At 39.0% G+C, this 14,370-nt stretch overlaps 1 protein-coding gene across 2 annotated transcripts; it reads left to right on the forward strand.

Annotated features, from left to right (window-relative positions):
- Window positions 1-7,647, forward strand: LOC306844825 (E3 ubiquitin-protein ligase TRIM39-like). Of its 2 annotated transcripts, none has more exons than XM_079377220.1 (8): window positions 1-121; window positions 790-881; window positions 1,244-1,797; window positions 1,963-2,058; window positions 4,060-4,293; window positions 4,388-4,526; window positions 4,684-4,710; window positions 6,908-7,647. In XM_079377220.1, the coding sequence occupies exons 2-8, from the start codon at window positions 809-811 to the stop codon at window positions 7,483-7,485; spliced, it is 1,701 nt and encodes a 566-aa protein (XP_079233346.1). In that variant the 5' UTR covers window positions 1-121; window positions 790-808; the 3' UTR covers window positions 7,486-7,647. The 2 variants fall into 2 exon arrangements, with proteins under 2 accessions (XP_079233346.1, XP_079233345.1); XM_079377219.1 differs by having other exon boundaries at window positions 4,675-4,710; window positions 6,908-7,641.
- Window positions 7,648-14,370: the final 6,723 nt, after the last annotated feature.

A 14,370-nucleotide genomic window follows, 5' to 3' on the forward strand; every position in this document is an offset into this window, starting at 1 on the left:
GTAGTTCAGTGAGAGACTAACTTAATCTGCAACAATATGGACGCCTGAAAAGATCAATCTCTATAAACAACAGAATATTTATCTGTTTAAAGGCACTTGTGGACACATCTGATACTCAGAGGTAAGTGAAATATAAGAAATATAAGAGAAATATTCCTGAACTAATTTTTCGGATGGCAGTGGTCTGGTTTAGTAGGGTTTATATCAGACTGGAATGAGTTGAACAGAAGCAGGTTTAAGCGTCAAATACTCAGCTGCTTTAGGTGTTTACTGCACTGAAATGCAATCAGAATTGTATTAAAAGTACGTAATTTGATTGGTTGTAATTCAAAGTTTGGTGTTTCTGTCATTTCACCACATTACATAAAGACTAAAGAAACAGGAAGTAAATGACCTGCAGACAAACTGAACACAAACCTGCTGCATTGCAGCTGAAAATCACTTTAACATTAAACAAGATGAGGATGACTCTTGACCATATAATGTCTTTTGTGGAGAGATGTGTCTAATTTTCTATAAAGATATATATGTTTGTTGGAAAATATATAACTTGTTCTTTGTACTATCTTTAATCTAAACAGCAGGTCATAGTTCAGATTGTTCAGTGAGTTTATGATTCACTCGCTGTGTTTCAAACGAATGACTGTGTTTCTATCACTATCACTTCTTACATGAGATTTAAACACTTTAATGTAAATATTAAATAAATGGTCATGAGTCAAATTGTTTCAAGTCTGAAAATGAGAAAATAATGTATACTGTATCATACAAAATAATTTTTTTGAAAAGTCTTTAAGAGATAAAAACGATGGCAGAATCTTCACCAACATCAACAAAAGCAAGAAAAAACAGGAGACAGAGTTTTGAACATAAACTTCCATGTAAGTTAATAACCCAGAAGAACAGTAAGTTTATGAATGTCTTTTACTCTTCTTAAATAATATTTAATGAGTACAGCAGATAATTAAATATTTTCAGCTTAACTCAATATTTCTTGTTATATCCTTAATATATTCATTTATTAGGTAAGTGTCCGTGTAATGGGCTTCATATTCGGGTTCTGATCAGCTTTTCTGGGTTCATTTTGCAATAATGACCAGCTGAATGTACATGATCTGACATATTTGTCTCTAGACGCTCTTTACATTCAACCAGCTTTATGAGCTGCATCATGGGATTCTTTATAAACATGAAATATTACTGGAGTTTACATGCTCACTGATCCTAAATAATCTCTTTCCAGCAATGTCATCCTCCATTAGTTCACTGACTGAGGAGATTCAGTGCTCGATATGTCTGGAGGTGTTCACTGATCCAGTCTCGACTCCATGTGGACACAACTTCTGCAAGACCTGTCTGAATAAGTGCTGGAACAACAGCCAGACCTGCAGCTGTCCATACTGTAAAGAAACATTCAAGCAAAGACCCGATCTCAAGATTAATACCACACTCCGAGAGCTCGTAGATCACTGTAAAAAGAAAAATCCTGAGAAAACAACTGAAGTTCTGTGTGACGTCTGTGAGGAAAGAAAGCTGAAAGCCCTGAAGTCGTGTCTGGTGTGTCAGAGCTCTTACTGTGAAACTCATCTGGAGCCTCATTTGAGAGTGGCAGGTTTGAAGAAACACAAACTGATGGATCCTGTGAGTAATCTGGAGGACTATATATGTCAGAAACACGAGAGACCTCTGGAGCTGTTCTGTAGAGATGATCAGACATGTGTGTGTTCGATCTGTACCATTAAAGACCACGAGAACCACAACACTGTTCCTATAGAAGAGGAGAGTCAACAGAAGAAGGTAGAAGTTGCTAAAAACTGCTTTTAAAAGGCTCATATAATAAGGAATCAGATTTTATTTCATGTTGTAAAATAAAAGTTAATCATGAAAACATATTGTAAATTTAATCAGTGTTATGATTTGATCAGTGTTATGATAAACTAATCTGTGTTGTTCTCTCTATAGACTGAACTGATGAAGACACAGAAAGACGTGCAGAAGACGATCCAGAACAGAATCGAGAAGATTCAAGACATCAAACACTCAGCAGAAGTCAGAAAAGTGAGTTTAAAATAATGAAATAGTAAAATACATTTAAATATTATATATCAGTCTGTTGTATATGTATAGTTGGGTAGCTGTGTTCTATTCTGAAGGGCTCATCACTACTGTATGTCCTAATCCCTTTTAAGGGTTTACCCTCCAGACTGAGAGCTTTGAAGGAATGAAGGGTGTAGGGAACCAAAACCAGTTCCTTATAAACACTTTTGTGTCATTTTACAACAAAAATTGTTCAGTGTGAACCTGTCATTAACTCCACCGCCTTAAGATGCGTAGGAAGGATCCAACAAAGGAGAAATCGAAGGAAAACTTGTATATTGAAATATGCTTGATCACTGGAGCATCACTTCAGAGCATCATCAGCTGCATTTACGTGATCTGCAATTATGTGTTGAAGTTTGGTTATATAAAACATCCATAATAAATATAATTAAAGCAAGATGCCCAGTTAAGATAAGTGAAATGTATTATTTATTTAACTGCAAAGGGAAAACATAAGTTAAAATTATTGTGAGAGGTGTGGGAGGAGAATTTATATGTGCACCATATTTTTTGAAAAGAAAGACTTCGGCATTGGATACACCTGTTTACCCTCTCATATTAACATAGTCTCATCCCAACTCGTCACATATTGACGCTTGGTTTTGGCGTCACTTTTTGATGCTCAAGGTACCCCTTTAGCGTCACTTTTCGACGTGAAGGGTCCTCCATTTTTTTAAATAGGAAACACTTAGCGTATATTAATCATTTTTAAATAAATTATGACAGTAGTTGCATCTGCCTCCTATATCTTGCGTTTTGTTCACAGATGTTAGGTTTAGGGGCAGGGGTTGGGTAAGTCATATAAATAAAACTATTTTGACTGTTTACATTGAAAAATCACACCCCTACATATATGCAATAATGGCAACCTTATTATGACGATAAAATTCCCAATATTGCGTTAGCATATTGACGCCGAAAAGTGACGCTAAAGGGGTACCTTGAGCGTCAAAAAGCGACGCCAAAACCAAGCGTCAATATGTGACGAGTTGAGATGAGACCGGGTTGCTCATATAGCTCCTCTGAAAGCTTCGTCACTACTCCTTCCACACTTCCACGTGGTACAATGGACTACTTGCACAACTACTTCCGCGTTCTACTTAGTTTCCGGTTAGCGTTCAGCGCACCTACATACAGACAGTTTCTCATGAGAATTCAGATTATTACTACATTTTAGGGCTGTCATTTCTTTAAAAAAATTAATCCTATTCTCTGCGTTTACCATGAATTATCTTCAACCTGCTCAAATATTCCTATAAATATATTTCCCTTCCAAATGTGCATTCTGAATAACAAAAAATATACTTCAACAAACAGGTTGGTTTGAGAAAGCCTGAAAGTTTAAAGCAGTTGTAAAAGCCTGAAGTTTGAATGTTATATGTTGATAACATGTTTCTAGCATGATTAGCATGTGACTAGCATGATTAGCAAGTTACTAGCATGTCATTAGCATCTTTCAAAGCATGATTAGCATGCTACTAGCATGTTGTTAGTATGTTTCTAGCATGATTAGATAGATAGATAGATAGATAGATAGATAGATAGATAGATAGATAGATAGATAGATAGATAGATAGATAGATAGATAGATAGATAGATAGATAGATAGATAGATAGATAGGAAATATTAGATGAATGGATTAGAAATAATACATAGAAGGGAAGTCTGATTGAGTCTAATGGGCCTCAGTTTGTTTAGATTTTAATTTTGACAGTTGGAGTTTGAATAGTCTTGGATCATCTGAACATTCCGTCAATGTAAGTCTATGGGAGTTTAATATCATAAAAAAACGTTTCTTTTTTTTTTTTTTACTATATCGTGATATATATCGTTATCGGGATATAAAATTAGTCATATCGCGATATAAATTTTGGTCATATTGCCCACCCCTAATATTAACACAGATTCTTCTCTTAGTAAACACTGCTAATAATTTGTTGACTGTCCTGGTTGAGCAGAGAAACACAGAGGAGGAGAAAGCAGCCCGTGTGGAGCTCTTCACTGATCTCATCCGCTCCATTGAGAGATGTCAGACTGAACTGCTGGAGATGATGGAGGAGCAGCAGGAAGCAGCAGAGAAACAGGAGCAAGAGCTGATTGAAGAGCTGGAGCAGGAGCTCACTGAGCTAAAGATGAGAAACACTGAGCTGGAGCAGCTCTCACACACTGAAGATCACCTCCACCTCCTACAGGTCAGTCAACATGATCTCTCTGATCAATGATAATGCAGTATATGACACCATAACACTCCCCATGCTGAAGGATTGCTCCTCTCTCCTGCTGTAGATTCACTCATCCCTGTGCAGCTCTAGAAACACCAGGAACTGGCCTGAGATCAGTATGAAGACTCATGAGAGTCTGGAGACTCTGAGGAGAGCTCTGAACCAACTGAAGGACACTATAGATGACAAACTCACACAAACTGGTACATCAATACATACACTGATCAGATAGAAACATGATGATTTACTCAATTATTTAAACAAATATTTTGACTTTATCTTGTGGTTATTTTGGGAAAACACGCACTCTACCCTAACCTTCAGGTCTGATTATGTGTTTCTTGTCATTAGTCTCTACAGAGCTGAAGTGGATGCAGCAGTATGCAGGTACAGTGTGCTGTCTGCACTACACTAGTTTACATTCATACACTCACAGCTTCATTACTGCTCTACAATCTGATTAAACAGCCTGGTCTCATGTTTACACGTAGCTATTAATACTTAACATTTACAAGCACAAAATGTACATTTTTGTACGTTTTTATTGGTTAAAACGTACAATTTAGACATATTTCAGTGTTTAAAACGTAAAAATCGATACGTATTTTTAGCTAAACAAAACTTTCCGTAAAATATTTACGTATCTTTTATATCAAGATATTCGTATCAATGCATTTTTATCATTCTATCAATAAGTGATTTAGATTTTAGACCCCTTAATCTACCCCCAAACCTAAACCTAACCATTTTATAGCGAACATAAAAGGACCGAAATATGCAGGAAAATGACCATTTTAGTATCAATATAGCATTAAAAATGTTTTATAGTCGCTAATCCCACTCCTACATCTAAAGCTAAACATAGCTATTTCTGTACAGTAACGGTATAGAGCTTGGCAAACCACGTCACGCCGCGTCAGATTCTGTCATGTTTTATGTAACGCTCAGGAGCACACAGTGTAAACACATGCAAATCACCATAGAAAAAAGCAGACCGTTTACTATTAATATTTGTTGAAAACCATCTTACATACTCTTAGACTAAAACGGACTAATAAGTAAATCTCTTTAAATAAAAAAATGGCTCTGTGGTTTGTCTGAGAGGCTGCAGATATTCATTATTCAGTCTCCTTCACTGCAGTGGTACTGATACAGACTAACTGCTAAAACACTTTGATTAGAGCAGCAAAACATGCCTATTTTTTAAAGGGGATAATACATAGCTAGATCTCAAACAGTGGATCGTTTAGCATTGTTATATATCACAATATTGCCCATTAAATCTGCTCAGTGTAAAGAATTAAGCCATTATAGAGGTAACAGAACTTACTGTAAGCTGCTTTGAATCGATGTTTATTGTGGATGCTGTGAAAATAAATAATGAACCAAGCCGAAGAGATGCCGAACAATGATAAACGATCAAATAAATGAATGAATGAAACTTAATCCTTACAAACAAGTGTCCTGGGATCAAAGAGCTGCCACAGATAATATTTCCATATATGATTTTCTTTTATTTGTGGTGTGAGGCCGAACAGTTTAATGCAAATCACTGTATATTAAATCTACAGAGATCAATTATTAAGCCATATCTTATCTGAGTTATCTAGTTTCAGTTTAACTTTCATCCGAGTGTGAATGTAGACATTATATAGGCTATTATTTATGTTTATATGATTCAACTTAAGATCGTGTTGAATGATTAAAGCTTACTGTATCAACAGCGTTAATCAAAAGCAGAGGTATTTCATGCAGACACTGATAAGGGTTCAATTATGGCATCTATTAATGTCTGCAAGAAATACCTCTTTCTGCTTTCTAAGTCTGAAAAAAGCACGTTTTTCACACCAGCTGTGCAAAGGGCTATGGCAAATGATGTAAAGTGAGCCTTAACCACTCCATCGCGATCTTAAGTAGAATAATAGAAACATTAAATAATATCAACGTCTATATTCACTATATTATCCAGTCTCCGCTGTAGCTCCCGTTACCTAAATTCCCAGAATGCATTGCCGCTGTGACGACACATTCCCAGACTCTATAAGAAAAACATGACAGACAGAAAACTGCAATTACAATCATTTATGTATTGCGTTGCAGCCGCAGTCCTCTCTGACAGAATACAGCAGGTTTGTGTGAGATGCAGAGCAGAATTTATGTTGTTAATCGCTGAAAATATTATCCAGATAATTTTCCTGATCCTCTCGCTCTCAGTGAACTCGTGAAGGCGCCGGCGCACTCGCATCATTCAAACACACACCTCACCAGAAACACGGCATGTCGCAATCTGTGACGAATGCAGGCGAGAGCCAATGAGCGTTCGATTATTCTGCAGTAAAACCTGTCGTTTGAAGCGGCAACATTTGAATTCGTAACGAACGCGTCAGTCAGCGCGGGCTTCTCTGTTTCCGGTCGCTGGACTCGCTGCTCGGGATGAGATGAAGATCGCAGAATAAAGGCTTGGATTTGGGTCTGTTTCTCAATACATAAGAATTATCATGAGATCACGCCGGATTAAATATTAGAAACATCATCACAGAATCTGTGTATTGTGAAGTTTGATTGATATTCTGTGTTTTCTCAGTGGATGTGACTCTGGATCCTGATACAGCTCATCCTCGTCTCATTCTGTCTGATGATGGAAAACAAGTGAGACATGGAGACATTAGACAGAAACTCCCAGACAATCCAGAGAGATTTGATACATGTGCCTGTGTCTTGGGAAAGGAGGGATTCTCCTCAGGGAGATTTTATTTTGAGGTGCAGGTGAAGGGAAAGACTGAATGGGATTTAGGAGTGGCCAGAGAATCCATTCACAGGAAGGGAGAGATCACACTGAGTCCCAGTGAAGGATACTGGACTGTGGTTCTGAGGAATGGAGATGAATATAAAGCCTGTGCAGGTCCTTCTGTCTCTCTGTCTCTGAGAGTGAAGCCGCAGCGGGTCGGTGTGTTTGTGGATTATGAGGAGGGTCTGGTCTCCTTTTATGATGTGGAGTCCAGCTCTCGTATCTGCTCTTTCACTGCTCAGTCTTTCACTGAAAAACTCTACCCATATTTTAACCCAGGCCCCAATGATGGAGGTAAAAACTCAAGCCCACTGATCAGCACACCTGTCAGTTATAATAATATACTCCTAAAATTAAATACAATATTAAAATAATCAATGATTTATAAAAATAAATGTTTATAATTACAATTTTGAAAACATTTTGTGCTGCTATTTGTTGCTAATTTGTTTTTCAATTTCTAAAATGTTTATGCTATAATTACATTTTTTCATGTTCTGTGATATTACTGTAATAAATCAGACGGCAAAACCTTGATATGTATCATAGAACTGTATGATTACTATATTCATATACAACGGTATGTACATAGTACTTTAAGATACTGTGGTGGGAGGAGCAAACGACAGACACAGTGGGTGTGGCGTCAAGCCTCGGAGAGGTTTTTATTAAACAAATAAAGGGGAAAAATAAAGTGTCCAGGGAAAATAAAGTGTCCAAAGGAATGGGGAACCTGGTGTCCTCGCTGTGCCGCGGGGCTAGTGAAGGAAGGTAGTGTTCGTCAGGGAAGGGTCCAGGGAAGGGGCGGAGTCCGGTGGCCGCATGCGCTCCCCTCTCGGGGCCGGGAGCGAGTGGCGGCGGCGGCGGCGTCTCTTGCGCGGCTTCTTCCATCTCCTGGGCCCCCGGCGCTTCTGGGGGATTCGACGGCCCGGCATCCTGGCCCGTCAGCCGTCTCGCGGGTGCGGCAGTCCTCCTTCTCGACGCACCCTTCCTGGACCCACGAGGACACCAGCGTGCATGCACGGGGAAGAGACCGGTCTCTCGAGGAGAGGCGCGCTCGGCATTTAAACGGCGGCGGTGATGAGGCTTCACATCAGGTGCGCCTCATCACACGCCGCCAGCCCTGGCTGTTTTAGCGCCCCTCCTCTCTCACACACCCACTCCCGTCGGGAGCCTGGTGAAGGGCGATGAATACGGGACGGGGTGGTGATGACAATAAGGGGGGAGGCAGCCGACTCGTCACCCCCCCCCCCAAGCGACATCCCCGTCCTAGGGTCGCCACCCACGCGGGAGTGCTACCTTCCTCAACCAGGCTCCAGCGGTCGGAGTGGGCGGGGCAGGGATTCCTCTCCGGGCAACTCTCCCTCTCGCACCGCACCGGAACCGGGACAGAGAAACCGGGTATTAGTTATCAGCCTCAACCAGCCACAGGGTAAATGACAAATAGAAAGTACGTCACTTACCCCTTTGGTGGCTGGGAGGCTATGTCCGTTGTTCCTCTGTCCCCGAGCAGGTTCCACAGCTTTTTGCGAGCGAGAGGGGATGACGTCATCAGGTGTTACCCAACTGCGCTGTCTAGCTCCGCCTGCCCGCATTCTCCACCACTGTGGCGGGAGGAGCAAACGACAGACACAGTGGGTGTGGCGTCAAGCCTCGGAGAGGTTTTTATTAAACAAATGAAGGGGAAAAATAAAGTGTCCAGGGAAAATAAAGTGTCCAAAGGAATGGGGAACCTGGTGTCCTTGCTGTGCCGCGGGGCTAGTGAAGGAAGGTAGTGTTCGTCAGGGAAGGGTCCAGGGAAGGGGCGGAGTCCGGTGGCCGCACGCGCTCCCCTCTCGGGGCCGGGAGCGAGTGGCGGCGGCGTCTCTTGCGCGGCTTCTTCCATCTCCTGGGCCCCCGGCGCTTCTGGGGGATTCGACGGCCCGGCATCCTGGCCCGTCAGCCGTCTCGCGGGTGCGGCAGTCCTCCTTCTCGACGCACCCTTCCTGGACCCACGAGGACACCAGCGTGCATGCACGGGGAAGAGACCGGTCTCTCAAGGAGAGGCGCGCTCGGCATTTAAACGGCGGCGGTGATGAGGCTTCACATCAGGTGCGCCTCATCACACGCCGCCAGCCCTGGCTGTTTCAGCTCCCCTCCTCTCTCACACACCCACTCCCGTCGGGAGCCTGGTGAAGGGCGGCGAATACGGGACGGGGTGGTGATGACAATAAGGGGGGAGGCAGCCGACTCGTCACAATACATAAAAATACCATGATATTATGTTCATAGTAGTGTCCAAAAGACATGATCTTACCATAGTACCATGCCACATGTTAACACAACGGCACAATGAGGTAAGTTTTACTATAAAAATAGAACAGAATTACTTAGAAGTGAATTAAATTTTATTCATAAATTTGAAACCCTTTAAAAGTTTAAAGATAATGTATGTCTGTAACACAGATGGTGCAATATGAATTGCAGCTAAATTCAATATCAGCATGAAATCCAGAATGATCATATTTACTGTTTTAAAGGATATTCATGGGTTTATTATGAGTGTTCAAATCAGCGGTAAATATGCAAATCCTTTTATTCTTGAGAGTAAACAAGTAAATCAATCTTAATTAATGAATGCAAGCCTTGGCACTCATTAACCCATCACATGAAATTCTATTATACTTATACCTTAATTAGTCTATCTAACCAGCCTAGGACTCACTGCTGATTTTATTTGTCCATTTGAGAAAATTTAATATTTATAGTTAACTTCATTAAGATCCTTTTACAGTATATTGATCCCAGAATTAAGATGTTCAATAAATACATTCTGTCTTATTGTAGATTAATTAAACAGATGAAACAGCAGGCTCGTGCAGAAGGAGGGGCTTTGGGGACTCGAGCCCCTGTCCTTTTTCAAAATTATTCAAAAGTGCCCCTCGAACAAATAGCAATGATATTGTGGTCAATAAAACAAATTACATTTGAATTCTAATTAACATGACAATTTGTACAAAACAGTAAAAATTGAATTCAAGCAATTAATGCCGAATTGCAATTAATGCCGAAAATGAGCACGATGCTTTTATATGCTATTTAAGCAAAGGAAAATGAAGGAAAGAAACAAACTAAAACAAACAACTGCTTGATACAGAACCACTGCAAATTTAAAAGTGAAAGTAAAATGTGCATGGTGCTTTTTCAAACTAGGCTATTTAAAAGTGAAGGAAAGAGGGAAAATTCAAAGGAAAAGCAAACAACTGCTTGATGCCTAATTGCTGCTAATTTGAAAGTGAAAGTGAAAGTAAAACGTGCACAGCACTTGCAGGCTATTTAAAACCAAGGAAAAGAGAAAAGAGGGTATTTTGCACTATAACTTATTAAACTGGAAGATACTTGAACTGAGGTGCAATAACGATCTGTCACGTCACATTTAAGTCTTAAAACTGCATTCATTGTTTGTATTTCATGATAGAATGCACAGGATTTGAAAGCTGAGAGTTTGTTTCTTATCAGAAGTAAGAAAACACAGAACTCATTGTGATTATTGGATGGGAGGCGTGCTACAAATGTTTGGTGTTTAGAGATAAACTTCGGATCTGGCAATGCTGGCTTGAACTATGGATGATTCATCTGGTCAAATAGAGCCTGCTTTAATGTAGCTTTTTTTTTTTTGTACTGTTAATGTCTTATTGTCACAATTTTGACAGCCCTAAATTCAACAGAGATTTTCTTCACTCACAGTATGTGTTGCAGTCTGACACGTTTTTCCACTGCCTTTTGATTGACAGGATATAATCCGCCCTGATCATCGGCTGATTTTGAACAATCGATAGGGAAATAAATAGCTTTTATCGGCCGATACCGATTGTTGGCCTATACATCGGTGCATCTTTAGTCAAAATTACTAGATACTAAGAAATTATGAGACAGAAAGTCAAAATTATGATACAAACATTTGGAAATATGAGTTCAAAATAACTAAGCGTGACATACATCTGAAATGGTGAAGGACAGTATATGACTCTTCCAGTGTTGTGCTGAGAGCAGACAGAGTAAAATAATAACTCAGCCTTTTTTTTTTGACATATTGAACTTTTGTCAAGACTTTTCAGCACATTACACAATGACGACATAAGCATTGTTAGTGCATGTTTGTGGCCTTGTGCCCGTATATTTGCATATAACTTTACATGGAAGATCTGTCATGAAAAAATCCTGCCAGCGTTGGCAATACATCACACACACAGCCGCATGAGTTTGGGGGGTGTGAAGAAGATGATGAAATTGTCAGTTTATACTGTAGCAAATAATCTGATGAAGGATTGGACTGAACAAACTGGTGATTAAATGTACAGCGCTCTCTCCACCCTCAATACCACGACTGAGGTGCCCTTGAGCAAAGCACCGAACCCCCAATTGCTCCCCGGGCGCTGCAGCTTGGCTGCCCACTGCTCCGGGTGTGTGTTCACGGTGTGTGTGTGTGTGTGTGTGTGTGTGTGCATTTGTTCACTACTCACTGCTGTGTGTGTGCACTTGGATGGGTTAAACGCAGAGCACCAATTTCGAGTATGGGTCACCATACTTGACAATACGTCACGACTTTACTTTTTTTTACTTTACTTTATTAATGCCTCAGGAGTTCTACACTACAACCATACAAGCTAAGAAGAAAAAAATATTTATCTTGCCTCTTTGGTGGATATTCTTTTTTGTTTTCTCAAGACTCTTACTTACTAATCATACTATTTTTTCATAAAACAAGGCTTAACATCTTATGTGATTTTGATTCTTAAGGATTCTTAAGAATATTTAGATATTTGGGTAACACTTTAGATCATTTTATATTAGGTGGCCTTAACTACTATATACTTACATCAAAAAATATTGTATTGCAAAACACTTTTGCAGCTATTGAGGTGGGATACGGGTACGTTTAGGGACAGGTTAGGGTGGTATGGGTTGGTTTAAGGGTGAGTTAAGATATAAGGATTGGGGCAACAGTGTAATTATAAATGCAATTACAGAAATTAATTACAGATGTAACTACACATAGGTATTTTAAAAAATATAAGTACAATGTAAAAACGTGTATTTACACAATAAGTACATTGTATCAAATGATTAATTTAAATGTAAGTATAAATTCGTAGTAGTTAAATGTGTAGTAGTTAAGGCCACCTAATATAAAGTGGGACCACACTTTATAATAACTGCACACTATGAATCATTACTTAAGCATTAGTCAATTCATCCTTTATAAAGCAATGTTCCAACATTAATAAGCATTAGTAAGCAGTGTATAAACACAGCTATAAATGTTTTGTTCTTGAGCATATCTATAATGTTTAATAATTGTATTTTCATACTTTATTAACAATCAATTAAATAATTTCTAAATTATTACATTTACAAACCAGTTATGTAGGAGTTATCAGTGGTTCATAAGATCATTTAGAAAGTGTAAGTAAATGAGTAATAAACTATTTAAATGTACATTTATAAATCTTATGTAGACACGTGACAATAGTTGCTCAGTGTGTTAATAAATGCTTTATTAACACATATTCCTGCTGTAATTCATGATTAAGTCAGGTAGTTATAAAACATTTAGTAGTTGCCAGCCATCTATTTTTGTGAGCTCATCTAAAGTGAGGACTATTTATACCTTGTAAAACATTTACAAAGTAGATTTAAAGGCTCATTTATCTTCCAAACAGAAAAGTTAAACAAACAAAACACAGAGGGATACGGAGCGAATGAGACGTGAGACATGCGGATCCATTTGCAAGCTTTATTAAACAAAGACGTGGTCAAAAAAACACAAGCAGGGTCAAAGCACCGGCACACAGGTATGGCACAGACGAGATACAAGAATAATCCAGAGAGCAAGCCTGGGTCTTTCATCGGCGAACATATTCCAGAGGGTTTGGCAACAGGGGTAATTCAGAAACATGAGCGATAGTCCAGATAACGTACAAACAGAGTCCGCATGGCGAGACAAGGGTAAATCCAGGAAACACAGACTAGAAAACAAGAAACAGGTTCTGTATCGCAGCTAAAACTAGGAGAGTAATAAAGGCAGAAAAATACAGGAACTGAACAGAAAACACAGAATGACTCGGTAAGGCAGCTAACACTAGGAGAGTGCTAAACGCAGAACAATACTCAGCGACCTGTGAAAGAAAGTCCATGGTTTAAGTAGGGTGTGTGATTGTGTTATAGTTCTCAGGTGTGAGCGTGTGATTGAGACAGCTGTGTGTACTTAGTGCAATGAATGATGGGAAATGCAGTCCAGGGTATACTGTAACAGTCTGAGTGTGATGGAGGGTCAATGTGATGGAGGAGTGACCTCTGGTGGTGAGTAAACGGAAGTTCATAGACCAGATTCATGACAGATACAGAACACAGAAATATATTTTCAAGATGCAACAAATTAAACTGTACAACTGTACACTTGATAAAAAAAAAGAAAAATAAACCTCTGCAATTTTAAAGAAAAAATAAATAACTAAATAAAAATGCAAGTGTACAGTCGAACAGTTTTTTTTTTTTTTTTTTTGCATCTTGAAATAAATATTTCTGAGTTCTGTGCACCTCTGTGTTTGTTTATTTTTTCTGTTGGGAAGATAACTGAGCCTTTAAATCTCCTTTGTAATAGATATGCTTATAAATCAAGAACAAAGCATTCATAGCTGTATTTATAAACTGATTACTAATGACTATTAATGTTGGAACAATGCTTTATTAAGGATGAACTGACCATTTACTAATGCTTACCTAATGATTCATAGCGTGCAGTTATTATAAAGTGTTACCGATATTTGTTTAGCTATATCACTGTTACCGATTCTCATAAAGATGAATAATGTAAGAGAATTGAAGACTTTTAGCTTAATTGTATGTTTTAACACTAAAACAATGAGTGGAGGAGAGGTTCCAGGACCGTTTTAATGTCACATGTCTTTTTCAGCATGTCAGTATTTGAAATATTTGCTCTCACTGAAGCTGACAGTCTCTGCTGTGAGTGATTTAACTAGTCTGCCCTCTGCTGGAGAATGCATGTGAACAGATCTCAAACAAATGTAATGCATGGACATGCTTTATTTTCAGGATTGTGCCAAAATAATCTTGAAAACAAGTGAGTGAATCAAGTCAGATTTCACAGTGATGTAAAAAAAAAAAGAAAGAAAGCAAAGCAATCATTTCTAAATGTGTTCCAACCACTAGTGTAGCACTTCATGAGGGTGCACAATCATTTCTGAAGGTGTTTGACT

Source organism: Barbus barbus (genome assembly GCF_936440315.1).
Source record: "Barbus barbus genome assembly, chromosome: 25".
Taxonomy (NCBI): domain Eukaryota; kingdom Metazoa; phylum Chordata; class Actinopteri; order Cypriniformes; family Cyprinidae; genus Barbus; species Barbus barbus.

What these genes read in the sequence shown, in the direction of transcription:
- LOC306844825 (XM_079377219.1), top strand. Translation starts at nt 809, where the DNA reads ATGGCAGAATCTTCACCAACATCAACAAAAGCAAGAAAAAACAGGAGA. An exon ending in ACTCAGCAGAAGTCAGAAAA is followed by an intron (nt 2,059 to 4,059) that starts GTGAGTTTAAAA and finishes CTGGTTGAGCAG; the next exon opens with AGAAACACAGAGGAGGAGAA. An exon ending in GTGGATGCAGCAGTATGCAG is followed by an intron (nt 4,711 to 6,907) that starts GTACAGTGTGCT and finishes GTGTTTTCTCAG; the next exon opens with TGGATGTGACTCTGGATCCT.